The sequence below is a fragment of the Coturnix japonica genome, chromosome 1 (assembly GCF_054131305.1).
Source record: "Coturnix japonica strain WE chromosome 1, WE-NBRP24, whole genome shotgun sequence".
In the NCBI taxonomy this organism is placed as follows: domain Eukaryota; kingdom Metazoa; phylum Chordata; class Aves; order Galliformes; family Phasianidae; genus Coturnix; species Coturnix japonica.
Genome location: NC_140663.1, coordinates 134,225,134 through 134,252,997, shown reverse-complemented (window position 1 = coordinate 134,252,997; position 27,864 = coordinate 134,225,134). Strand labels below are relative to the sequence as shown.

The 27,864-nt window shown below is 44.0% G+C and overlaps 2 protein-coding genes across 11 annotated transcripts in view; one reads left to right on the top strand and one right to left on the bottom strand.

Annotated features, from left to right (window-relative positions):
* The window catches only part of DZIP1 (DAZ interacting zinc finger protein 1), a 33,715-nt gene extending 19,607 nt beyond the window's left edge, over positions 1–14,108 (bottom strand). For 4 of the 10 annotated variants that reach the window (XM_085535998.1, XM_085536000.1, XM_085536002.1 and 1 more), the window contains exons 1-8: positions 13,868–14,108; positions 12,193–12,266; positions 11,619–12,110; positions 6,848–6,932; positions 5,362–5,489; positions 3,248–3,409; positions 2,402–2,536; positions 1,209–1,271 (exon numbers count right to left, since the gene is read on the bottom strand). In XM_085535998.1, coding sequence (XP_085392124.1) covers positions 1,209–1,271; positions 2,402–2,536; positions 3,248–3,409; positions 5,362–5,489; positions 6,848–6,932; positions 11,619–12,110; positions 12,193–12,266; positions 13,868–14,093 — 1,365 coding nt within the window. In that variant the 5' untranslated portion in view covers positions 14,094–14,108. Of the gene's footprint in view, positions 1–1,208; positions 1,272–2,401; positions 2,537–3,247; positions 3,410–5,361; positions 5,490–6,847; positions 6,933–11,618; positions 12,111–12,192; positions 12,267–12,499; positions 12,656–13,867 lie in introns of all 10 variants that reach the window. The other 6 variants (XM_085536003.1, XM_085536006.1, XM_085536005.1 and 3 more) reach the window with 3 other exon arrangements.
* Positions 14,109–21,627: 7,519 nt separating this feature from the next.
* The window catches only part of DNAJC3 (DnaJ heat shock protein family (Hsp40) member C3), a 30,775-nt gene continuing 24,538 nt past the window's right edge, over positions 21,628–27,864 (top strand). Inside the window, exons 1-2 of the mRNA XM_015851552.3 lie at positions 21,628–21,764; positions 26,924–27,034. Coding sequence (XP_015707038.2) covers positions 21,683–21,764; positions 26,924–27,034 — 193 coding nt within the window. The 5' untranslated portion in view covers positions 21,628–21,682. The remainder of the gene's footprint in view (positions 21,765–26,923; positions 27,035–27,864) is intronic.

Genomic DNA, 27,864 nt, shown 5'->3' with positions numbered 1-27,864 from the left:
CTATAAGACTTGAACAAACAAATACTATATCTAAGTATTTTTAACACTTTTTCCAGTAAGAACGTAGCATCTCTTGATTTCATGGGGACTTTGCCTAAATCATATTTTACTTCCACAACAAAGTCTACCTGAATCTCAATACAATGAAGGGGGCATGCAAACACACTGCTGAGACTGCCTAAAATTAAGATCATGGGGAAAAGCCTATCACCGTGTAAAAATGTTTGGGTTATAAACAGTTTAAAATAATATTTCAAGGAGAAAAACTGTGAATTGGCATGAAAAACCTAATATATATTAGCTGTGAATGTAGAAGAAAGGAAACAGTATTTTAGGTGCGCCATCTAAAAAGTAATACTTACGTTACTCCTCCCTCACTCTATTCTTGCATATATGTGGGTGTATCATTAACTACATCCTTTTTGGGGAATGTTCCATGGCTCCTCCCCACTGCTTTCTTGCCAAAGGAGGAGAAGTAATGGCCAGACCACTATGATCTGCTCAGTTCTTACATGGTCACGCAGATGAAAGGAAAATGAAAAGAGAGGAGGCAAGAGAAACAAAGCAGGAAAGAGATTAAAAAGAAATGCAGACATACAAAAACAAAACAAAATAAAAAACAAAACAAAAAGAAAACAACAAAACCAAACCCTGAGGAATAAAGATTTGCATAGTAAAATAGATATGCCAATGCAAAACAAAATGCCATGGTATTTTTAGATTGAAAAGCTGAACAGATTCTGAATTTGAGAGCTAAAACAGAAAAAGCAGCAGGGAAATGAAAGAGAAGAGAAAAAAAAAGACTCTGACATGCTGTAGCTCTATGGCAGCTGAAGGTGCAGGGCAGACGAAAGCTACAGTAAGTGATATCTCAACTATCCAAAATATCCACATAACACAGAAAACACTGTATAATACAGAGTTCACAGAATTAGTCGCAAGTCCTTCAAAAGGCAGGTACAGTTGCAGGTGTCTGTTGGATTCTTAAATGATAAATCCCTCTTCAACTCTGCCCCTTACAGAAACTTCAACATCCTAGTACAACTGAAATACAAAGATATTAAATGCATCTAGGAAGATACACTTTTAGATACTCTTGAGATGTTGGCTTTCTAATTCCCCAAGGATGTATTACTGTATAGCAAGAACTACTTCAAGAGTAAGAAATTCATTTCCTTCTAGTACACGTGGTTTGTTGCGCCACTTACCAGGGACTTCTCTGTTTCATGATCTTGACGAAGGGCTTGTATTCTAGATGTCCATTTACTTTCCTAAACAACAACAACAAATCAATTCTTGTTAACAAATTGAAATCTACTGGAACACGTGCAGACTTGTACTAAAAAGATTATTGATTGTATGAAAAGTGAGTAGCCCCACATTTAAGACATAGAGCATTCATTAGCATATTTTATACGTCTGAGTAAGGCTTTTCTTACCAGTTGCTATGAAAACTATTTTTGCTTTTGGCTTTCTATACACAGTGACTGTGACTGGGAAATAAATGAGCATTTTGATACAGCTGTTTACTGATAGCAAGAGTAATAACCAGGGTTTTTTCTCAAACCATGTCACTTCAAACATTAACAGTACATATATTTTGCATAACAGTGATAAAACACAGCCTTAATATTTTCCACATCTTTGAGCAGAAGTGACCAGCACAATCCCTTCAAGTTCCCAGATCTATGAAATACACAACGTATATCACAAAGTGTCAAGAAACAAGAGGGAAAAGGTTTTTGGGCGTTCCCAAAGGCCTCACAACTCAAGTTTTGGATATGCGGACCTGGATGTGCAGGTGAGTCTCAGTGTAACCATTTCAGCCTCAGCCCTTCTCAGCTCTTTCCTATGGTTTGACTTAGGCTTGTCCAACAATTTTTCACCAGCCCAGCATCTGTCCTGGTCAGATAATACAGTCCCAATCCAGAAGCTTCAGAAGACAGGTTGAAGTGCATTTTATGGTTGAAAAACCACAGGTTGGCAAACGCTGTCCAAAAGCATCTTATATATATATATATATACACATTCACCTCAGAAAACAAATAACTCAATTTTTTCATTATTTCTTACCAACAGCCTCACAGATCAGCAGACATAAATATTTATTTATTAGAGCTTTCTGGAACTGGATTGCAACCAAACCATATTTGGTAAAGCTAGATATTCTTTATTATTAAATGTATAAGTAAGTAAAAGAATAAATGTGAAGTATAGTGGAAATAACTCTTCAATTTCTATTACAGAGATTGTAGTAGACACTGGTGGATTCTATAAACAGCTATTTTACACATTGACAGGCATGGACATTTTACTTCTGAATTTAAAATTCTACTCAGAGATGCACAAAAAAAGAACAAGAACAGCCTGTCAAAATCAATACATAAAGATACAGCATTACCTGTTTTTCAAGAAGTTTAACCACTTTATGATAATCCTGAGTATTCTGAGGCTTCTCTTCCATGAATTCGTGGCTGTCTTTCAGTGTCCCTAAATTGGATTTCTGCATAGTGGATGTTTGTAATGCTAACAGTTGCTGAAAGGAGTGGGGCAGAAAATTAAGGCCCAAATATATATAAGGATTTTATTTTACTGAACTGTCATTTAAGGCAAAACGTACTTTAAACATAACTACACGCAGATGGTAGCAGATTCTTTACATTTCTCATGATTTCATCATCCATTTTGTATAACTATTAATGCATGCATCTTACATAAACATACACTGCAAATATACACAGAAACCAGCATCCACAAAATACCAGAACTTTGATAATGTCACATGCGTTTTCTCCTGACCTGTCTTTCACAATTCTCATTATAGTCAGGGCTATGGGAAGCATTACTTCTGGCTGTACTGAACACACATGCAGTTGTAGTGTTAGGACTGTAAGGCAGAGATTAGTCCCCTCCATGTCACTCATGAGAATACTAGTATTATGCATGTCTAATAGATAGCAACAGCATCTACTAACCTATAAACAGGCACTTAAAAGGTTGAGGAGTAGGAAAATACTGACCTGGTTAAAAAAGGCATCATTCATCCAAAATATTGTCATTACAGAGAACTGCAATAATCTAGGTAAAATACCCATTTACAAGGATACAATCACAGCTATCGTTTCACCATTATCTGTAAGTTTTCTAAAAAGCCCTTTAAGATTACACTGCATTGTAAATATCTGAAGCTCACCGTGTATTGTAAAGGATTCACATCTTAAAGTGTTAGAAAAGCTACATCACTTACATTTTCTAGTGTTGAATTTCTTGAAGATAACTCCTTAAGCTCTTTCATAAACATATCTTTCACTTTTTCTATTTCATCAGCCAATTTGGCTTTTTCTTCTTCTTTCCATTTATGAAATGATTGGAGAATTTCTTCTTCTTTTGATTTTTGCTGTTCACATTCCTAGAATTATTTTTAAAGCATTACCAATTATTTTTCCACTTGCATACAACAGTACTTCAAGCAGATAGACTACTTGTGGAAAAAAAGGCACTTTCAAGGGGTCATATTGCAGTACTAAAAGCATGAAAAGAAACAACATATTTCTGAAGAATTTGGGGGCTAAAACAATATATTTTTTTCTAAGAAAACAGGTAAGGTTCAAGAAGTTTTGGCAGTTTGGTGTTTTTCTTTGAATAAGAACACATGAATGACCTTACATAAACCTATCTAAGATGCACTTAATTCAGTATCATATTTCTTAAAGAGGCCATAAGTGCATATGAGGGAAAGTAAAGTTGCAGAGCAAGCAAATGCATGCTCTCCATAAGGCACCAAGGTGCCAACTGCTTTCAGCTCAGAGGAATTCCTCAGCCTGATATAGCTTTATAAACTCAGCAACCTTCAGTTTATCCTGGTGTATGTTTGCAGTCCCCCCTTATTTCTGTGTCTGTTTTTAGTAACTGCAGCATCTTTTGCCAGTGAGCTTCACAGTTCTACTACAAGCTGCATGAAGAACCAAGTATTAACAACATGCTTAAGAAGAACAAGATCTTCTGTATCCTTTCAACTCAATGGAAGACAGCAGACCAAGAACTTCACAACTTTTCATCTAAGTTCTTCCCAGTAGTAAATCTCCTCATAAAAGATAGGGAAGATGGTCTCAGTTATCCACTGAACACAACACCTGAATTGACTATGGATGTCACTCGTAGTAGACAATCTGCATCCAGTTGCAGTTCATATTTCTGTCTTCTCTAACATCCCCGAAAAACAAGGTTTCAAAAGCCCAATGTTGTTGGTTGCAGGTTGTAGCCTCAGGGCTTTTCAGGCAGTCCTCTTATAGTTAAGAGTCTCAGCTAAGACAAGCGACATAAAAACAGGCCCCAAAGGTACTAAAAACAACTGCACTGTGCTGCAATGAATAAGCTGCAAACCCTAAGAAAAAGACAACACTTCAGGTACAGGAGAAGTCCGTTTATATGAGGAATGCTCTGGAAGTATCACAGAATCACAGAATTGTAGGAGTTGGAAGGGACCTCTAGAGATCATCGAGTCCAACCCCCCTGCCAAAGCAGGCTCCCTACACCATGTCACACAGGTAGGCGTCCAGGCGGGTCTTGAATATCTCCAGAGAAGGAGACTCCACCACCTCCCTGGGCAGCCTGTTCCAGTGCTCCGTCACCTTCACCATAAAGAAGTTCTTGCGCACATTCTTGTGGAACCTCCTATGCTGTACTTTCATCCCATTAACCCTAGTCCTGTCCCCATGCACTACTGAAAAGAGACCAGCCTCGCCACTATGGGTCCCACACCTCAGGTATTTATAAACCTGGATCAAGTCCCCTCTCAGCTTTCTTTTCTCAAGGCTACACAGACCCAGTTCACTTAGTCTCTCCTCACAGGGGAGATGCTCCAGGCCCTTTAACATCTTAGTGGCCCTCCGCTGGACTCTTTCCACTCATTTCCACTCATCAATCCTTGTTGAATGTTTCTGGAGACCAAACAGCAGACATCAGAACAGTGAGGCTGTGGGTGGTGCATTTCAGTAGGGGCGACAGCAACAGTGGGTCATCTCCACTGGTGCAAGTTTTTAGGAGTGCAGCATGTGGGCTCTCATTCATTGCAGGGGAAAATGCACGGCTAATGGTGGTAATTGAAAATGAGTGTTTTTTAGCTGAGAATTTTCTCTATCAAATAGGTTTATTGTATTCTACTTTCTCAGTGCTGCTTTTCAACACGATACAGAGCAAAGTAGAATACCAGGGTAAGTGTTTACCTCAATCATTATAAGTATCTAATTCTAGGCAGGCAAGCTGTAGATAGGTTTTTGCTCCATTCTAGCTACAAAATGAGTGAGCACAGACTGAAGTACTACTTCTTTTCAGAAGTTCACATTATTTAGTACATATTACCTTGGAAAATCTGACCACATTAGCTTGCTGTTCAGCTTCTAACTGGGATTTGGTGAGCTGCAACTGCTCCTTTAGTTTCTCAATCTCATCCTGCAATTTGTCTGTCTTCGCTTTCCTCTTTTGTTCTGCTGGGAAAACAAGACAAAATCTTGACTTTAAAAACATCGGTTGCAATGTGTCCCTTACCACAAATGCTTTACTATCATGTCACAGTAACACCTTCATCAATGTCACAGTAACACCTTCATCAAGAATGACTCAAAAAATTTCCCTTCTAACTACCAACATTCTCAAAGATGCCTTTAAACAGATGTTCTCCAGGCTGCTAAAATTATGTGAAGACTGAAAAATATCAATATTACAGACAGGTGAAGAAGCTTTATAAACTACTTGCAAGAACAGTATTATATAAACTAATTTAAGATATACCACAGAAATCAGAGCAACACAGACACTAAGAAGTCTCTGTGTCTAAGGAACACAGACTCTAAAAAGCTGTGAAGGCTTAAGCGAACCTCAATTATTCACTTCTGTTAGGATCAATTTATTCTAAATAACATTTATAATGAGTCTACCTGATTATTTATCTGGAATGAGTGAGGGGGGAATGTCATTGTGAAGGAGTTTAAACATGTTTCAAGTTTAAAATATGTCAAAATTTTAACCTCCTTTATCAGATTACCAAAGGTTTACTAGGCTGCTCGTCATCTGGGAACCCAAGCACAACGTAGGATATCATTTTAGGATTAACACGAAATATTTCCCTTATACAGCAATTTCAGCCTAATTCTTTATATAAGAATGAATTCAACTAGCTCTGCAGCTACTTTCACAACTTTTTTTTTATGAACCATAGAGTCCACTGGAGATTCTTTCTTCTTCCAATCTACTACTGCTTGTTGGATACTGCTAGGACTGCTCTCACTGTTCTTGGTTTTTTTATTTGCTTGATAAGATACAGTTCACACTTTGCTAAATGATTCCCTGTCTCTTCCCTCACAAATCCTCTTTTTTTACCCCCCCTTTCCAATCACTGCCCTTTCCTGACACATGCTAGTCCTTGGTGGAAATCACAAGCATGCAGTGTAATAGGAAGGAGAGAATATAGGAATGAACTAAGAAAATTTTTGAAACTATGTGTTTTTCAGTTAAGAGAAAAAAGAAGGTAAGTGGTATAGTAACCAAAATTACCACAGATACATGAAGCTGAATTAATTCTTGACAGTTTCTTGTTCTTACCGTATTTTACAGTCAGCTTAGTCTAGGAGAGTCTGATCCTACTGAAACTGATTTCAGGTAAGGTGGACTATTATGTACTAATCATTCACATACACTCACAAAATGCATTTTTATTACTACACCATGTTCATGTTTACCTCCTCCTTTACAACACGTGTACCTTAGGAAAAACAATTGTGCTCCGAGGTCTGCTGCTGACTGAAGCATTCAAGTCTGAAAAGGCACTGTAAAGAACTGAAGTACGTACCAATCTGAGATTCTTCTGGGTGACGCCTTTGCATATGACCTTGTAAAAAGGAGTAGTTCATAAAAGCCTTTTCGCAGAACTGACACTACAAAAAATAGATAACAATTATTATTATTAGGTACATTTAACAGTGTTTATATTATTTTGCCCAAACACCAAAGTATATTGAAAATCTATGCGGAAAGACTGCTCTAAGTATTGACTTCTCATCCCATTATTTTCCCAGATATGCAAAAAAGGAATTGGATCAAAAAGGAAAAAAAAAAGAAAGTTAACAGTAATAAAAGTAATAACATGGAAGACAAGCAAAGGAGAAAGTCAAACACTGATAAAAGTTACCACCCCTTGATAGGTTTTGGCTCTTAACAAAACCCAAGGAACTCTAAGGACAATGCATCATCATCTGCATGGCCAACTTTACTAAGTTACTTTATTGCAAACTTCATAAAAACACCACCAAAGAAAAGAAACAGACAAACAAAAAGACAATAGAAAAAGCTATCTCTTCGTTTTATAACTTGCCCTGCATTCTAATGGGATGCACAACAATTTCTACTTTACAGTCATATAGAATCATAGAATCCCCCAGGTTGGAAAAGACCTTGAAGATCATCAAGTCCAACCACAGCCTAACCAGAACCCTAACTCTAAAAACCCTACACTAAATCATATCCCTGAGCACCACATCCAAACGGCTCTTAAACACAACCAGGGATGGCGATTCAACCACCTCCCTGGTGAGCCTATTCCAGTACCTAACTACCCTTTCTGTAAAGAAGTGCTTCCTAATATCCAACCTAAACTTGCCCTGGCACAACTTGAGGCCATTTCCCCTCGTCCTGTCACTTGTCACTAGTGAGAAGAGACCTGCCCCACTCTCACTGTAAGAACCTTTCAGGTACTGGAAGAGGGCGATAAGGTCTCCCCTCAGCCTCCTTTTCCCTAGACTAAACAGCCCCAGCTTCCTCAGCCTCTCCTCATAGGGCTGATTCTCCAAGCCCTTCACAAGCCTCGTTGCCCTTCTCTGGACCTGCTCCAGTACCTCCATGTCTTTCCTGTTCTGAGGAGCCCAAAACTGAACACTACTCGAGGTGAGGCCTCACCAATGCCAAGTACAGGGGCAGGATGACTTCCCTAGTCCTGCTCACCACACCATTCCTGATACAACCATTCTTGATACATCTTAAGTCCAGCTTAGATCCTAACTGTTTAGAAAAAAAAATTATCACCTTCCAAGTATATCACTGTAATGTTCAGAATACCAAAAACAAACAGATAACACAAGAACAGGAGCTGTATTTACATGTTCTGGAATGTACTGATAAGGCTGTGAATCAAAGCCCCTAACTGATTGAGATAGAGGGAATGAGCAACCCTTTCCAGAAATCTTTTTCAAATGAGTCTATCGCAACAACCCCCAAATACTCAGCTGAATCCTTTTCTTTCTTTACTGGGATACGAACATAAGAAGTAGTTAAATACTGACCCAATGGATTATCAAAATCAAATTTCTAGATTTCATCTAATATTGAAAATACTAACTCTGATAGTGAGGTGCCTTCCAGTAAACACTGAAACTACGAACCATTAAAGCAAATTTTGATGGACAAATGCAGACGTAAGACCTCAGCAAATACAAGCTAACACAAAAACCAAAGCAAAGACATACAGTATGAAGCACAGCACTGCTACCAAACCAAGAGGGAGCTTACAGTGTAACAGATTGCACAACACTTAGGGAATTAAATTGGCTGTGAAATCATGTTATTCATTCAAGCACAAACTTCACGTCAGGTTGGTGCTGCTGGTGAAAGCTCTTACTGCAGGAAATAGGACTAACACAGGGAATGTCTGGGGTCTGAATTATGTAGCGCTACCCTTATAGCTACTCGTGGCTGTGTCAGACACATCGTGCTCTGCATGTCAAGCAACATGGTGCATAAACAGATGAAGAACTGTATACAAGGTATCAAAAAGTGAAAAACGTATTATAATAAAAATTTAATTTTAGATAAAGACAAAAAGCGTTGACAAGAGTCATAAATTTAAGACATTTAGGTAACTATCATTTAGTGGTAGCATTTCACAGTTGAATTCATATTAGTGGTGGATTAAATCCATTAAATTTGAGTTCCATATCACAGTTGTAAGAGAAACAAAGTGCGCCTCCACTTGAAAAACGACAAATGTGAACAGCTATTAACAGACATGTTTACAAAGCAATCCAGACTCCAAGTGAACAAGAAGAAACCTGAATTGTCCCCCCACATACACACCTCAGGAACACCAGCAAACTTCCTATTGTCTGGCATTGTAGTTATGCCAAGATCATAGCACAGAGAAATCATATACATTTAACACTTACTGAACACTCAATTGCCCTGCATTTACAAACCCTGGAAAGAGTTCATTTTAACTCTGGTATTCAGTGTCACAGTCCTGAAACCACTGCTGGAACTGCAGAATTTGTTCGACATAACTTAGCTAAATGAATGTTATCTTCCCATGTAAACCTTAGTAACTTACATAGATGAGAAATTACTAATAGAGAGGAAAGAGGGAAATGAAACTGAAGATGGGAAATAACTTTCCATCTCTGTGTTAGTGTGAATGCAACTGCAGAGAAGTGGTGAGCTAAGCTTGCTACCATGTTTTTTTCTTGAGCTTCCACTGAGACAGCTGTATCCTACCAACACTTCAGGAATATTGGGTAACATTTAACTGGTAACCACAGTATGAGAATCATGTAAGTCTGCATGTCCAATGATGCTCATATCAGCTTTCCTTTGCAACACAGTACAGACACTGCCCTGTAAGTTGGAATAAGGCTTTCTAAAATGGTAGCAGCAGCTTGTCCTTAATAGTCTACCCACTGGATGCCCCACTCTAGAGACATCCAAGGACAGGATGAACAGGACTCAGAGCACCCTGATCTAGCTATAGGTGCACATCCCTGTCCATTGCAGGGGAGACAGATGAGGTGACCTTTAAAAGTCTCTTCCAACTCAAACTATTCTATGATTCTAAGACTAATGCTCAAATGCATGCACAGAGACTGCTTTCTCATTAAGTCTATAATATGTATGTTTATTCCTGTGGCATGAAGTACGCATTCCCTTGCAGAAACATTTCACTTAACTCAGCAGATGAAGGTGGAAAGTCACTGATTCTCACAGTTAAAGGTTGCTAAACCACCTTTTGAAAATAACTGCAGACAAACTTAAGAGTCTCCAGCAAAATAAATCCTGTAGCTTATGTCCTCTGGCTTTTTGCAGGGAAGGAAGGACCCGTTTTCTTACGGGACACAGAAGTGGCTGTGGGAAGTGCCTTTGCTCAGCTGCAAGAACTTTGCTAACCTGAGGACACTGGCACAGTGAGAGTAAGACTGGGCATACCATAAGAAAACTTGCATTGGCTCAGAGCTTTAACTAAGGCGTGATTAAGAATTTCAACAACCAGGAATGTTAGTATTCCAAGATTTAAACAAAAGGAAAACAACACAACTTAAACCTTGTAAACACAAAGAACTACCCCGAAATCTTAAGTCAAGCCTTCATGCAGTATACTGTCCAGAATGTATATTATATTTGAAGCTAGAAACCTGAAACCTACTGAAGCTGACAAATTTTCAAACCACGCCATTATATCCAAAACAATTCCCTCATAAAAATAAATAAGCAAATAAAAACCAGCAACATGATAAGGCTCTACCCATGAAAGGGTAGTCAGGCATTGGAATGCACTGCCCAGGGAGGTGGTGGAGTCACCGACCATGGGAGTGTTCAAGAAACATTTGGATGTTGTGTTGAGGAATATGATTTAGCCGGGAAGTATTGGTGATGGTTGGACTAGATGATCTTCTAGGTCTTTTCCAACCTTGATAATTCTGTGATTCTTGCAAAATATGCTAGAGGAACAGACTGTTGTGCTAGGGATGAGCTATGCCACCGGTGTTCCTAACCATCGTGAATTGCTCCTGAGTTACACAGAGGCAAAAAACTTTGCGCCTGGAGAACACTACTGCAGAAAAGTGGCAGCTGGCCTACAGACAGGCTACGGCCTAGCATCAATGCTGATGTACGTGCCCTGTGAGTTTCCTGACCATATGGTACAGGCAAGAGAAAGAATTAGCACTTGTATCATGGGCTTTCACAGAATCACAGAATTATCAAGGTTGGAAAAGACCTAGAAGATCATCTAGTCCAACCATCACCAATACTTCCAGGCTAAATCATATTCCTCAGCACCACATCCAAGCGTTTCTTGAACACTCCCATGGTCGGTGACTCCACCACTTCCCTAGGCAGTGCATTCCAATGCCCAACTACTCTTTCCGAAAAGTAATACTTCCTAATGTCCAGCCTGAATCTCCCCTGATGCAGCTTAAAACCATTCCCTCTAGTTCTATCACTGATTACACGAGAGAAGAGGCCAACCCCCAGCTCACTACAACCCCCCTTCAGGAAGTTATAGAGAGCTATAAGGTCTCCCCTGAGCCACCTCTTCTCCAGGCTTTGTTAGCATTCGGGTGTGTGTGTGTACCCAACACTTCAGATGTGTCAAAAGTAAATCCAAGGCTATAGAGCGCTTGACAGTAAACATTATTTGATACAGATGATGCAGCACTCTCAGATGTCTGTGACAGCAGCATAGTGCCTGCACTTCAGCCTCTCACCCAGCAGGCAACTATGACCCACCAGAACTGGGCTGCTTGGTGGGACTCAGAGCCACAAGACACTGGTGGCCGTGCAGCCAGTCCCTCTCCTCTCACCTGGTGGTAGCTGGCTCGGGCCTCAAGCATCATCTGCTGGGTGCTGATCATCTTCTTCCTGCGCCGGCACTCCTCCTTCAGCCCCTTGACCTCCTGAGCACGCTGGGCCACTTCCTCGGCCAGGCGGTCACGCTGGGCCTGTGCCGCCCGCAGAGCCTCCTCCAGGCCGCCGAGCTGGGCGCTCAGGTACTCCTGCGAGTGCAGCAGGTACTCGGTACACAGCTGGGCCAGGCGCAGCAGCTTGAGCAGCAGCGGGTCGGCGGGGCCCTGGCAGTGTGGGCAGCGCTCCCGCTCGGCGCTGCAGAAGGTGACGTGCTCCAGGTGCTCCTGCAGGGCCGCCACGTCGCCCTCCCTCCACACCCGGCCCACGTCCACGGCGCTCAGCCGCCTCCAGTCCGGGCCCTCATGGCGCCCGCGGAACTGGAAGGCGGGAAACGTCCCTGCACCAGCCGCGGCCGCCCCCGCAGGGAAATAGGCGCGTTCCGTGAAGGGCTGAGGGAGGGAAGAAGAGAAGAAGCGGCTCAGAACGGGCCGCACCGAGCCCAGCCGACCCACCACCCGCCCCAGCCCTCACCATGTCCGGACAATCTTTCGCGTCCCGCTCGGTGCCGGCGTCCTCCGCGTTGTTATGGCAGCCGCGGCCCGGGCCTGCGCGGAGGAGAGCGGGGAATGACGCCCGGCCCCACGGACCGTCCCGCCCCGCCCCACCGCCCCACCGCCCCACCAAGGCTCCGACCCGCTGCCCCCTGCCGCACCCCCGGCCCGTCACCTCCCCTGCTCTGCCATCACCTCCCCTGCTCTGCCATCACCTCCCCTGCTCTGCCGCAGTGCCTCCCGCTCGCACCCGCTCCAGCCCCGCCGCACGACCAGCTACCCGGTACCTGTGGCACCGCTCAGTGCATCTAGTCCACCCGCTGTACGGCTGCCTCAGCTGGTAGCTCCATGCACAGAGCCCAGAGAAGCCCGGCAACATAACAGTGCCACTTGCGGCCTCCCTCCTGTCAGCCGCTGTCAACGACTTTCCACGGTCCCACAATCTAGAATCACAGAATTATAAAATTAATGTGGTTCTGGGCAGCCTGCTCTAGTGGTCTAGTTGAAAAGGTCCACAATGACAATGTAGTTTTGATCCCCCTGCTATGTGCAGGTTCACCAACCACCAGACCAGGCTGCCCAGAGCCACATCCAGCCTGGCCTTGAATGCCTCCAGGGATGGGGCATCCACAGCCTCCTTGGGCAACCTGTTCCAGTGTGTCACAGAATCACACAGAATCACAGAATTACCCGGGTTGGAAGGGACCTCAAGGATCATGTAGTTTCAACCCCCCTGCCTGGCAGGGCCACCAAACATACACGTTTACTAGATCAGGTTGCCCAGGGCACCTTCCAACCTGGTCTTGAACACCTCCAAGGACGGGGCATCCACAACCTCCCTGGGCAGCCTGTTCCAGGGCCTAATCACTCTCCTAGTAAAGAACTTCCCCCTAACATCCAACCTAAATCTTCCCTCTTTTAACTTAAAACCATTTCCCCTTGTCCTGGTATTGTCAGCCCTTTCGAAGAGTTTACTCCCCTCCTGGGTGTAAGTTCCCTTCAGGTATTGAAAGGCTGCAATGAGGTCACCACCCTCTGTGTGAAAAACTCCTATATACACAGGTTTAATTAAAACACAATTGTTTTAAACCAGCAAACGTAAGCCAAATCTGTGGATTATTTTCCTCGACTGACTTATTTAGTTAGGAACATCTATGCAGAGCTTCATGCTGCCCTGACTAAACACAGAAGTTTAAGTGTGAACACAGAGTGGAAGAGGTGCACCATGACAAGGGCTGCCTGTGTGCCTGTCCTGTGTGTGTCCCTGTGCTTCCTAGTTGGCCCTGGAAAGACACAGGCGGATCAGAGCCCACATTTCTAACAGAGTCCCTGGACACAGAGCCTCAAGGGACTGAAACGAGCAGTCCTAAGGAGACCGCGTTAAGACGCGCTCCATGATGAGGCTTGCTCCACGATAGGGCCCCGGGGTAGCACACCGGGCTGGGCCCTTGCCCCCCTGGGCCGCCCGCTATCCCAACGTTCCGACTGCTCCCGCAGGCCGGGCCCGCGGAAGGCGGCAGAGCAGGCCGGGCCCTGTGGAAGGCCCTAAGCCGAGCAACATCCACCGGCCAAAACCGCATGCTCCAGCGAGCGACCTTCCCTCTCCCTCCCCCATACCCTCAGCAGGGCCGAGCCTCGGCGCAACAGGCGCTCACCTCGGGCGGAGGGGGGGGCACGGCGAGCGCAGGCCGCTGGGCGCTGAGGGGTGCGAGGCTGCGGTTGCTGCCCGCCCCCGGCCCGGGCGGTCCCTGACGCGAGAAGCGAGCTCCCCTCCTCTCGGGCCTCCTCCTTCTTGCTCGTGTGTGCTGCAGAGCCATTCAGCCTAATGCCATCCGCTTTCAGCTGACAGGCAGGCTGAGTCAGTGCGGCAGGGCAGGTCATGCAGAGTCACAGAATGGCTTAGGTTGGAAGGGACCTCAAAGATCACTGAATTCCAGCCCTGTGCTGTCGGCAGGATTGCCATCCAGGGCCCCATCCAGCCTGGCAATGAACACTCCCAGTGATGGGACATCCAGGGTTGCTCTGGGCAGCCTGAGCCAGTGCCTCAGCATACTCTGAGTGAAAGTTTCCCCCCAAAATCTAAGTTTCATCTTTTAGTTTAAAACCATTCCCCCTTGTCCTGTCACTATCAGACCATATAAAAAGTCAGTCCCATTCTGCCTATAAGGTCCTTTCAAGTACTGGAATGCTGCAATAGGGTCTCCTCAAAGCCTTTTCAAAGCTGAGCAATCACTGAATCACAGAATCACAGAATGACCCGGGTTGGAAGGGACCTCAAGGATCATGTAGTTCCAACCCCCCTGCCTGGCAGGGCCACCAAACATACACATTTACTAGATCAGGTTGCCCAGAGCCCCGTCCAACCTGGTCTTGAACACCTCCAAGGATGGGGCACCGACAACCTCCCTGGGCAGCCTGTTCCAGGGCCTAACCACTCTCCTAGTAAAAAACTTCCCCCTAACATCCAACCTAAATCTTCCCTCTTTTAACTTAAAACCATTTCCCCATGTCCTGCTATTGTCAGCCCTTTCAAAGAGTTTACTCCCCTCCTGGGAATAAGTTCCCTTCAGGTACTGAAAGGCTGCAATGAGGTCATGAGCAATCCCAGCTCCCACAACTTTTGTTCAAAGGACAGGTACTCCAGCACAATGTCACAGTCACAGCTTCTACGGGTGTTTCGTAGAGGCAAATAAAATGGACCATACACTCTAATGAGCACGTTATGGGAATGGAAGGAGCACTCAGAAAGCAAGAAGTGCATGCACAGTCCCTTCTGTGCCCAAGAAGTTTCATACCCATGTCCTTCTGGGAGTGCTCTAACTGTTATCAATACCATAGGCTGTTCAGTATGCATTCTAAGGATCTACTGCTAAAGATGTTTTACATTACATAAATGTTGTCTGGGTGAGAAACTGTTCAAAATTCTTATCAATTGATTATGGGAGGTGTGCATGAAGTGTGCAGATACTTGCGAGATCCACTTGGATCTCGGTTGCTTATTATAGTATCTGTTTAATATAAAATGCTCAACCAGGCTGTGCAACAAGAGCTAGAACTGAGTTTTGTGTTTAGTGAGGTTAGGGACATCACCGTGTCTGCTAGAGAAAGTCTCATTCTTTCCTCCTTCCTTCCCTCCTTCTAGAGCTTGATTGATCTTCAATTACTTGCTATAAGAGTACAGCCTAACTTGGCAAGGGTGGTTTACTCTGTCCACTCGCTAATGCCTGCTTCCTGCTTCCTCACCTTATATCATATATAGCTTGGTGATTAAGGTACTCTCCTACAATGTGCATGGATTTAGTAGCAGAGGAGACCAAGAGCATTTTAGCCTTTCCCCATCTGCTAGACTCAATGCAAGAAGCTTATGATAGCCAACAGTCTGGTTTGAACAGACGAGATTATTGTTCCTGCACAGACAATGGTGGGCAATCACCATAAATCCAACACATTAATCCAACATTTAAATCCTCTCCTCTCCTCTCCTCTCCTCTCCTCTCCTCTCCTCTCCTCTCCTCTCCTCTCCTCTCCTCTCCTCTCCTCTCCTCTCCTCTCCTCTCCTCTCCTCTCCTCTCCTCTCCTCTCCTCTCCTCTCCTCTCCTCTCCTCTCCTCTCCTCTCCTCTCCTCTCCTCTCCTCTCCTCTCCTCTCCTCTCCCCAGCCTTTTCGTAACAGTAATAGGTGGGAGCTGAGTGCAGTTTTGGAGAAGCTAAAATATAGGCTGAGGCACTTAAGACCTTCTAGAGTCCTAATTCAAAATATCTTCTTCCCCTTGTATATTTTTAATTCCAGTTTGTTTTACCCGGTCCTTTCATACTCTTTCCCTGTTCAAGCCAGTATATCTCACTCCTTTCGTACCATGTTCTTTTCCACATGCCAGCCTTCTACAAGCTACAGTTAAATAAAGATCATTCCCAGTTAGTAGTCCGAATTTATCAAATAATATAGATTTAATGTCTACATTAATGTACTTAAGTCTACATTACTCTTTTAATCATCTACTTAATGTAGAGGACTCTGGCACTTAATGGAGTCCTCTAGAGGTACTTTGTGTGCGTGAGGGTTTTATGGAACTATTTTATATTATCCACTGTTCTGGAAGGCTTTTTCACGCTCTGTTGACACAGTGTGTTGCTGACTGTGCTTTTTCTTAGCAGAGTACAAGAACAAAGAGGTAGGGAAGAACAGAACTTTCTAGGAAGTAGAAAAAAAAAGATGGGGATGGCGGTGAGGAAAGCAAAGAATTAAAATAGGATAAGGCTAATGATTTAAAATGCAAGAAGTAAACCTCAGACACTGAGATTAGAGAAAGGCATTTGTGAGGCTTGTGGAGGGTATCTACAACCGGAGAATACAAAGAGGGGAGGTTACTCTGATTGTCAGGGATAATATGACAGCATCTTGGCCTCAGCTGTTTGGGAAATGCCCTGGCTAGCAGGGGAAGGTGTCAGGGCTCAGAACGGCCGCCTGCTGTCTGCAGGGTCTGTCAGGGCAGGGCCTGGCAGCCAGAGCCTGTCCCATCACCCCACCGGGGAGCAGGGCAGATGAGGAGCAACTCCCTGGGTTGGCAATAGGCTGAAACTGGGCATGAGGGCCCGTGGCTGCCCATGGTGGGACAAGCATCAGGTGTCCTGGGCCCTGGGCAGTGCTAGGGAAGGCTGAGCAGAGACAGTGAGGCCCGGTGGTGTCCTGGGAGCCCTGAGGAATTATGTTAAGTGAAGTAATTATCTGCATGTTTTGCAGAGTGGAGAAGGACACCTCCTGTTCTGCAAGATGTTTTAATTCGAGAGGACTGTGGAGGAATTGTCTTGGGAACTGAGAAACAGACTCTTCACTAACCTTTCTCTTACAGCGATCTTGGAGTGACGCATGCCGGTAATCATTAACTGGTGGAAAGCTGACTTGAACAGCATGGTACAGGTATAATAATAAATCCGGGCCAGATTCTCAGTTTATTTAATCTTTTCCTTCCTGCCAACTCCCTCTAGTGCACATTTTTCAACATCAATACCTATAGTATTTACATTCTTTCAGTCTTGCCATCATTTAGTTTACATGAGGAAACCATTTAAATACGTATTCTCACGACACAAAAACAACACATTTAAAATTAAAGAAAGGTAGGATGAGCCACTCTCCCAACTTTCCTCTGTCAGAGTCCTGTGATTCTACCAAATCCCAGCACACAACGCTAACTATGATCTAGCAGCTTGAAGAGACGCTGCCTCATTTAGTTGAACAAACTTCATTATCAAGTTTGAGTACTTTACTCTTCTCTAAGTCTTCTTCTTTTCTTCAAATAAAATATTTCTCGTAAAGGTTTGTCTTTGTGCAACAATTCTACCTGGATTTTACTGAGACAGCCATACAATTTATTTATCTTCCTTTCTCCCAAGCATGGAGGAAATTCAATTTAACTCTAAAGAAATATCTGCAAACACGCTGATTGTGAGTTTTATCTACTTTAAACATAGATATTACTGGAATAGCTTCCTGACTTTTTTATTTGCGGTAATACTTAAGCCATATGCCAAGAACAGCATTGTGAACTTCTTTAGTTTTTTCTTTGGTGAGTGAGAAATGAAATTACTGGCTTGTTTCTGATGACATTTTGCCTTCCCGTTACCTTTTTGTCAGTATACATACAATAAGATAACTACAGGTATTTAAAAGAGAAATGGTATCATAGCTTTAGCGCACCAATGCTTTCATGACCATTCAAACTCCTTTCTTGACCCGTCGTAGCTTTCGTCTCAGGGCACATGCTTCATGCCTCTGTGAGACGAGGAGTGATGGCAGCTTTAGCCTGGCTCACTGCCTGATGTAGCTACGCAGTCAGCATATCCTGTAGTCCTGTCATTCATCTTGGGACGCTGTGCTGAATTGTATTTGACTTGCTTTCAGGCAGTCTGTAGCACGAGACAGGTTAGATATCCCCTTTCCAACACATGGGTTTCACTCAGTGAGTTTCACTCAGTTAAGTTCAGGTTTACACTCGGAAAAAAACAATCTACTGTCTATCATATGACTTATGCGGTATTTAACTTGTTTGTATTTAGAAATCAGTGATATAATAGGAGCAATAGAAAGGTCAATAAACACTGAAACTGAATCAAGGACTTTTAACACTTTGCTGGGTGAATTTTTAATGGCATGCAATGAGTTGTAACTCAGTTGCAGGTATTCTTTTCTGTGACTGGGATGTTTTAGCATTTTTGTTGAGCAAGAAAGAAACTGTATGCAAAAGAAGAATCACCATTAGTACACGTCACCTTAGTACCTCAGCCATGAAGGCTGTAGCATAGGGAATGTTCATCCTGTAGAAGAGGAGGCTCAGGGGAGACCTCATTGCTCTCTATAACTTCCTGAAGGGAGGTTGTAGTGAGCTGGGGGTCAGCCTGTTGTATTCCCTTTTCTAATGTCTGTCCTACAGCCCTGTTGATAATTAACCATAGCGGTATAGTTTAGTGAATAAATCAGACTCAAGGACCATATTAAAATAAGCTTCACATAAAAAGAGACAAAATGGCCTATAAAAAGCACCTTTATAGCAGTATAAAAAGCAGGCAGTAGCTAGTGTACATATATAACATCTAACCACAAGGCTGAGAGCTAAATAATTCCACATCAGAAACATGGTTCTTCTCTTACAGATGTGACAAAGACGTACCTGTGGAATTTTGTTAGGGCAATATGGAGGGAAAAGCTTTTACAGAGGCTAACCTTACCCTAGAGAAGAATGATCCCTCACGCTCCCTTTCAAGTTTATGGATGAAGATAAACTTTTCCAAGTGGGAGTTTAGACAACTTTGTTTGTGTGTGGAACTGCAGTCTGTAGGAGCTTCTCTGCTTCCAAAAGCAGCCCAGAAAAGAAATAGCTCTAAAGCAGTTGCATTTAAATACAAATCTAAATGTAAAAGAACAGAACTACCAAAACAGGTGGCTATATAAACCGCAATTCTTTGTTATCCATATATGTGGATACTGCTACTATCCCATTTAGTTCCCACACAGCCAAGAGATATGGAGATATGCACAGATGAAAATAAAAACAATCACAGATCACAGAATGACCTGGGCTGGAAGGGACCTCAAGGATCATGATGTTCCAACCCTCCTGCCTGGCAGGGCCACCAAACATACACATTTACTAGATCAGGTTGCCCAGGGCCCCGTCCAACCTGGTCTTGAACACCTCCAAGAACGGGGCATCCACAACCTCCCTGGGCAGCCTGTTCCAGGGCCTAACCACTCTCCTAGTGAAGAGCTTCCCTCTAACATCCAACCTAAATCTACCCTCTTTCAACTTAAATCCATTTCCCCTTGTCCTGCTATTGTCAGTCCTTTCAGAGAGTTTACAAGGTGCAAAGTCTCAGAGATTTCTTATAAGAAGGCCTTGAGAATAGCATCTCTGTTACCATCTTCTTTCTCCTATATTTCCATACCTATATTTTCATACTAGACTGTGTATATAATGTAACAGCCTGTCACACTGTCTCTTTCCCTGCATTGGGAAATGGTTTGGTTTGCTCGAGTGTCTTCTGAAAACAGAACTATTAATTAAAACATATTGTCAAGCATATTGGCTCGCAGGTATTGAGCAGGGTCCTTTCAGTACTTTCTGTGTTCTTGTGTGTGATGTTAATAAACAGAAATATAAACTTAACAGTACCCATATACCATGTCTCTCTATTCTGTTTGCCAGCCTTTTACTCAGCTATGAGTGGTTCAAGTCATCCCTTGCTGGTGGATGCCCTCTGCTGTTTCTTCATATATCATCAGCGGTAACAGAAAATTCCTTGCCCGTCTTTAAACTTAGTTTTGTCTTTGCCATCTGCTCCAGAACTCAAAACCGCTACAGAAACTTGTTTCTGATGCCAGTATAATTTTGATTAATCATTTTAAAAGACCTTTTGCATTACAGTTGTGCTGCTTTGCTATTTTTCAAATTCCAAAACATAATGTTTTCATGTCATGTGCACCAGTGCCTTCTTTTTCCTCCCTTGCTCTGTCTGCTTCTGAAGTTGCTAAAGAGAATATGTGTTAAAGATAAATATTTTTTTCCTCTCAAGCCTATATCACAGAATCACACAGAATCACAGAATGACCCGGGTTGGAAGGGACCTCAAGGATCATTTAGTTCCAACCCCCCTGCCTAGCAGGGCCACCCAACATACACCTTTACTAGATCAGGTTGCCCAGGGCCCCGTCCAACCTGGTCTTGAACATCTCCAAGGACGGGGCATCCACAACCTCCCTGGGCAGCCTGTTCCAGGGCCTAACCACTCTCCTAGTAAATATATATATTTATATATATAAGTATATATACTTATATATATAAGTATATATATATAAGTATACATACTTAGACTATACTTTATGTTTTGGGATGTATGTTCATCAAGAATGTTCCCACATGGTTTATAGTTTCATTCAAGAATTAATGTGTAGGCATCTGTGTACCTGGTGAGAATACGTGCATTTTAATTAAGTGTGTGTGTGTGTGGGGGGGGAAATCTCTCCGAATTTAAGCCTGTTAGATTGCAAACTATCTCATACAGGATTTAGTATCAGTGTATAGGTCAAATATGAGCTCCAACCATGAGAATGCTGTGCTCTTTTCACAGAATCACAGAACTGTAGGGGTTGGAAGGGACCTCTAGAGATCATCGAGTCCAACCCCCCTGCCAAAGCAGGTTCCCTACACCACGTCACACAGGTAGGCGTCCAGGCGGGTCTTGAATATCTCCAGAGAAGGAGACTCCACCACCTCCCTGGGCAGCCTGTTCCAGTGCTCCATCACCCTCACTGTAAAGAAGTTCTTGCGCAGATTCGTGCGGAACTTCCTATGCTGTACTTTCATCCCATTACCCCTAGTCCTATCCCCACACACTAAATATAGGATCACTGTTGCACTGTTTACTTTTTCTTGGGGCTGGATAGAGGTTATCTTTTTCCTGTACAAGGTAACACTGACCAAACAATCATGGACTGATCAAAAGGTAGTCACATCACTGATTTTTCTACAGTTTGGTAAATCCCCCAATGATGTTTGCATGCTGACCATCTTAGCAGTGCTGTGGAGAACAGCATTGCGCCCTAGGGATGGTAAAAGCTGGTAAAAACAGCCTTGCTCCTCTCAGCTCTGTGGTAAGGTCAGGTACCCCGAGCCGCCTTAAGATACGCGCAGCCATCCCCACTCAGGGCACTGCCTGAGGGGAGCAGCTTCGCCCCCCTCACAGCGCATGCGCCGCTCGAGGCGGGCGAGTGTGACGACACAGAGGGACAGCCGCCCTTCTGCGCATGCGCAGTGACGGCGCGGCCTGTCCTCCCCGCAGCTCACTTCCACCTTCCGGGACTGCGAGGGGGCGGGCGCGCTCCGAGCAGCCAATCAGCGGCGCCCACGACCCTCCCCACACGAGTCGGAGCCGTCGGGCCGGGGCGCCGCCAGTGCGGCCGCGGGTGTCGGCGGCGATGGTGTCAGCTGCGGGCTCTGCCGGCCGCTTAGGCTCCGCGCTGCCCTTCCTGCTTGTGCTCCTCGACCTGCAGTACCAGGGTGAGGAGGCGCGGGGAGGTGTCCGTGAGAAGCGAGGGGGTGGCGGTGGGCAGGCCTACGGGGAGCCCCGCGGCCGGGCTGGGAGAACCGGGGCTGGTGGCGGCGCTTCTGGGAAGGGAGTGGGGCAGGAGGAGGCCGGGAGCTGCCACCTCAGCGGGCCGAGGGCGTAGGGCGGCCCTTCGCCTGTGCGACGCCTCCCAGCGCTGCCCCAGGGCGGCTGAGGCCTTGCGGGTCTGTCCCTTGTATGTGCCTTACTCGGGTTCCCGTGGCGTTCCGGAGGCGTTCCAAGCGCTGTGACCCTGTCAGTGCCTGACCGACAGCTTTGCCGATCCTTCTGGCAGTCGTGGTGAACTTGTTTGTATTTTATTTGATCGTTTGCTTTCCTTTTGCCTCGCCATTCGCCGTCGCTGACAATAGGAGGACACGGGGATATGGTTTTAAGTTAAAAGAGGGAAGATTTAGGTTGGATGTTAGGGGGAGGTTCTTTACTAGGAGAGTGGTTAGGCCCTGGAACAGGCTGCCCAGGGAGGTTGTGGATGCCCCGTCCTTGGAGGTGTTCAAGACCAGGTTGGACGGGGCCCTGGGCAACCTGATCTAGTAAAGGTGTATGTTTGGTGGCCCTGCCAGGCAGGGGGGTTGGAACTACATGATCCTTGAGGTCCCTTCCGACCTGGGTCATTCTGTGATTCTGTGCCATTAGTATGCGAAATTCAGCAGTGCAGTTTTATCTGCCCCTACCGTGGCTTCGTTTGCTTTTTCAGGATGCTATCAGTAACACCTGTGTAGTCAAACTTATTCTCAGGTTGCTGTGAAATGTGCAACTTGCTTATACAATTGTGCTGGCAGTTCAACCGGAGGGACATTCTCTCACGGGTGCTGGCAGGTTGAGGTGGAACTGAAGCCGTCAATACTCAGGATAAGTCTCCAGACAAGAAAGACATGGAGATTTTGGAAAGGGTCCAGAGGAGGGCCACGAAGATGGTCAGGGGGCTGGAGCACCTCCCCTATGAGGACAGGCTGAGGGAATTGGGTTTGTTCAGCCTAGAGAAGAGAAGGTTGTGGGGTGACCTCATTGCAGCCTTTCAATACCTGAAGGGAACTTACTCCCAGGAGGGGAGTAAACTCTTCGAAAGGGCTGACAATAGGAGGACACGGGGAAATGGTTTTAAGTTAAAAGAGGGAAGATTTAGGTTGGATGTTAGGGGGAAGTTCTTCACTAGGAGAGTGGTTAGGCCCTGGAACAGGCTGCCCAGGGAGGTTGTGGATGCTCCATCCTTGGAGGTGTTCAAGACCAGGTTGGACGGGGCCCTGGGCAACCTGATCTAGTAAAGGTGTATGTTTGGTGGCCCTGCCAGGCAGGGGGGTTGGAACATCGTGATGTTTGAGGTTCCTTCCAATCCGGGTCATTCTGTGATTCTGTGACTTAAGACTGACCTGGGCTTGGTATTAGAAGTTTGCTCCTTGAAGTGTTAAACTAAAGAATATTTCAGCTGGGTGAGAGGTGATGTGGACGTACGGTGCCAAAGGTACTCTGCAGTCCAAGGCTGCTCCTCTGTGGTGTTGGATGGCTTTCTTGGATGTGTGCTCTGGTACTGCTAGGGGAAAAACAGTGCTCACTGTCCATATAGACTTCTTGCTCTCAGTATGACAGTGATGTTCCTGTTGAGGATTCTTTCCTCAGTGTTGTCGACCTGTTTCAGGTGTGCGGTTTAAGGGCTATATAGAATCACTAATGCAGTGTTGCCTTAGTTGGAGTATATTTTCATAACTATGGTTTAGTATATAAGTTTTGGAATAGAGTAGTAGGCTGAGAAGTGATGTTTTTGGAATGTACTTACTGAATTTGTTAACGCTTTCATTCACAAGTTTTCCTGAAAAAAAAAGGATTTCCCCCCCCCCCCCCAGTCTTACTTTTCTCTAAACTCTAAGCTATTTGCATCTTGCTGACTTGGTCGTAGAAGTGTCTTGTGGCATTTAATTTGTGAAGCAGAGAATAAATCAGCCTGCATTAAAGTCAGATTTTAGTTATTATCTGTGAGTGTGAATTATAATATAATCATAGAATGGCCTGGGTTGAAAAGGACCTTGAAGATCATTTAGTTTCAACCCCCTGCTTTGTGCAGGGTCATCAACCACCAGCCCAGGCTGCCCACATCCAACCTGGCCTTGAATGCCTCCAGGCCTGGGGATGTTATGACCGACTAGTAAATGTGTTCACTTAGAAATACTTTTGGAATCCTTGTTATCGTGGGAAGTTGTGTTTTGCCCCTTCCTGTCCTGTTTCCTGAATTCCTTCCCATTTGATAGAGGCTGACTTGTGGACGCCTACCTGTGTGACGTGGTGTAGGGAACCTGCTTTGGCAGGGGGGTTGGACTCGATGATCTCTAGAAGTCCCTTCCAACCCCTACAATTCTGTGATTCTGTGATGGGAAGGTTGGTCCTGGAGGACTCGTCATCCACACTAACAGTGACAAAATAATGGCAACTGGAAGGGATAGAGGAGTATTGTTCCTCTTTGTGTGCTTGGTCCTCATACAAAGGAAATGTAATAAGGGGAAGAAGGAGTGGGTTTCAAGCATACAGAGCTCAATTCATTACTGTGGGTTACAGCTAAGTGTTTCTCTTGCTCCCATCCCATATGTTTCTGTCCTGAGTTTGGGAAGGTTTTGAATCTCACCATTAATTGTGAGGGGTGAGGGAAGCATTGCTTAAATAGAAAAAGGAAAGTTTAGTAGCGTCCCATTCCAAGGCAGGAATTTGGGCCAATGCATAATTGTGACACTGTTCTGAAGTTTGGAAGGCTTTTTAAAGCTTTTTACATTAGGAGTGGGACTGATTATATGAGAATACAGTTGGATGTTCGTGTGTACGTAATAGCACCTGTTATTGAAACAAAAGTCTTCCCGTGAAGCTATAATTTATTTGAAGTGAGTGTATTTAACTGGAAAAACGAGTTAGCTGCCCCTGTTTATCTTTCCTCCTGACCTCCTCCCTTTCAGGTGTCAGCGCTGGTGCCAGTTCTTGTCTGCGAGTGCATCTTTCCACCCTTCCACCCCTGCATCAGGGCTGGCTTAAGCTCTGAACCTGTTCCAGCTGATGCTCCAGCAGCTGGGGCTCCTATGTCTGCTCGTTTGAGCTCATCGGGCACCTTTTAGGAACAATAATATCCAAGCTAAAATAGTGGAAATGTTTAAATAACATGCTTGGACGTATCATTAGTTTCTTGCTGGAGCATAGCTAGCTTTAGTACTGAGCTCTGTGTCTGACAGACTGATATCTGTCTTCTGGGAAGCCTGGCTGGGGCTGGTTATTTCTCTCCCCAAGTTGCTCCTGCTTTTCTTACTGTTAGCGGTCACTTGCCTCATTTCCTTTTTTTGCTGTTAGAATCTTCAGTGCTTTCAAGGAGAAAGATCTCCCCTGATGAATGTGTTATGTAACTGTAGAACTGTAGCAAGCATTGTGCGTGTGAAAGGCTCTGAATAGTACAGGCACGCCCTGTAGTGGAAGCTATTCTTAGGGCAGCACTGGTGTCCCTACATCTGAAATAAGGATGCTCAGTAGTGAGATTCTGTGACACCTGAATGCCTTTCTTAGGTGCATCAGAGGGCAACGTACAGCCCACTTCTAGGGTCCAGCTCCTCGAGTTGGAAAGATTTCAGATGTTTCCATGTGGGAAGATCATTTTGTGTCTGCTTGTGGTATTATTTGACTTGTTGCCAATTTACTTGCGAAGCCAGGGAAGTCTGTGGACTTCATTTCCAAGCGTGTGGGAATCTTTGTCATTTTAAAGGAGGATGGATGGACAACTCGGTGATGAAAGCTTTAGGCTTTAAAAGCAGGAAAAAAGCCCCCACAGTGCAAAATCCAAACAGAATAGTAGTTTTTTTCATGATAGTGATGTTCACATGGAGGCTGCCTTGAGGTATACCTCTGTATATATAGGTAAACCTCATATACCTCCATGTATGAGACTGTACTGTCAGGAAACACTTCTGTACCATTGTCAGCTAAGCTGTTCATACTCTATGCAGAACACCTAGAATAGATTGTAAAACGTGTTTTAAAAGCATTCCACAAATGGGCTACATGATAAGTAACATTACCCTTTTAGTTTCATCTATTTAAACTCCAACAACAACGTAGGGCTTATTTTGTAGTTGTTTTCATTAGTTTAGTTGATATTGGGATTATAAAGCAAACAATGGAATTGAAGCCTTTGAATGCAGTCATGTGAATTCTTGCCAGTCTTTGTAACAGGTAGTTTTTTTTCCAGTGGATACAGAAGACATTTTTTGGTCTTTTTTCTTTCTTTCGATTTAGACAGCTCAATAGTTTCCTTACAGTGTGTGAATGGAAGAATTATGGGCTGTACTAAAGAGTGAGAAAGGAAAATAACAGTAAGATCCCAGATGCTGAAAGCTCCTAGTTCTAAAATAGTGATGACTTGATATTCAGAAGTTAGCGTTCTTTTATTACAAATATTTTGTTATTTCATCACCTCTGTATGAGCAGTTTTGATGGCTTTCCTTGAACGTAGTTAGGTAGTGTTGCTTTTACATTTACAGAATGTAAATCAGCTTCAAGGTGCTGCTGTTGGTTTGGTTTTTTCTTTTAATTTGTTTGTTTTAATTCAAGGTTAATTCATAGAATAATAGGATTATGGGTTGGAAGGGAGCTTAAGAATCACCCAGTTCCCACCCCATGCTGTGAGCAGGGCTGCCAGCCACCAGCTCAGGCTGCCCAGGGCCCCATCCAGGCTGACCTTGGCTGCCATCCACAGCTTCTTTGGGCAGCCTCTTCACTGAGCCTGAATTGGTATATCTACAGCATGGGCTTAAAATCAGCTGCTTCCTTCATGACAGCGTTCTTTCCCTGGTGATTGACAGGGAAATTGATTGACAGCAACAATACATTAGTTTTGAACTAAAACCTTTCCCTTCTAAAACATACCACTAGAATATTGATTTCATACCACTAGGTAAATGGAAGAGGAGTGATCGCATCAGAACTTGCACTGTAGAAACATTTTGCTTGAGAAGACGTGGACTTCTGTTTCAACACCAGTACTGATGCTTACTCTGTGGATCGTGTTATTGTTGTCTTTCTTTCGTATAATCATACTGTTCATTCAGAGCATCTACTTTTGTTTTTCTTGAAGGAGCTGAGTGTGGAATAAATGCCGAAGTAGAAAGGCAGCTTGAAATGGGGAAGAAGTTATTGGCTGCTGGACAACTAGCAGATGCCCTGTCTCATTTTCACGCGGCTATAGGTATGTATTTGAAGAAAGTGACATGAACATTGAAACAACTCTGATTTATACCTTTTAAAGTAAGTTTGATGGTGCAAATCCTTGAGCTGAAACAGAAGCAGACAGACAGCACCAATAAAAAGCAGTGTTTATTAACACTGTATTTTCTCAGTCACATATTGTGGGCTTTAGATTGTTGGACTTTGCTGTAATACATTTATCTACAAGCACATTATTTTTTCTTTGAAGTGAATAACATCGCAGTGCTAGATAGCAATGAGTTGTGCTATTGAGACTTTTCTATCTCTTGTTGTAAAAATGAAATGTAAATGAAATGTCTGCTGGTTGTGAGCTGTTAGTATTTTCCCTTAGTTCTATGAGATCAGCTCCTCTTATATACAGAGAGTGAAGGGAGTTTGTGCAGTGGCAGTGCCTCATTCTATGGAAATGGCCTCTTATTCCTGTTGCCTCTGTGTGGTTGCCAAAGTATCCCCAACAGTGTGGTTTATTTCTTTAAGTTGTGAAGTTTTAACCTGAAATTGCTGAACAGTTCAATTCAGTGATGGTGGTGTTGCAAAGAAGGAAGTGCTGTGAGATACCTGCTTGGCCTGAAATCCTCTGTCTCATTAACCGTGCTAAAGCAGCTGGTAGAAAGTAGAACAGCATGTTCATATCCACTGTTAACATCATTACCTTCCTGGGACCTTTGGTTGGGTGCTGTATAGATACTGATTGTTCCTGCTTGTTCCTGCTTTACATATTTAGGTGTATGTAGCAAAACTAAATCCCAAATTTTCCTTTCCTTAGCAGTAGTAACATTTGAATTTATGTGACATCTTTAATCATAGTTT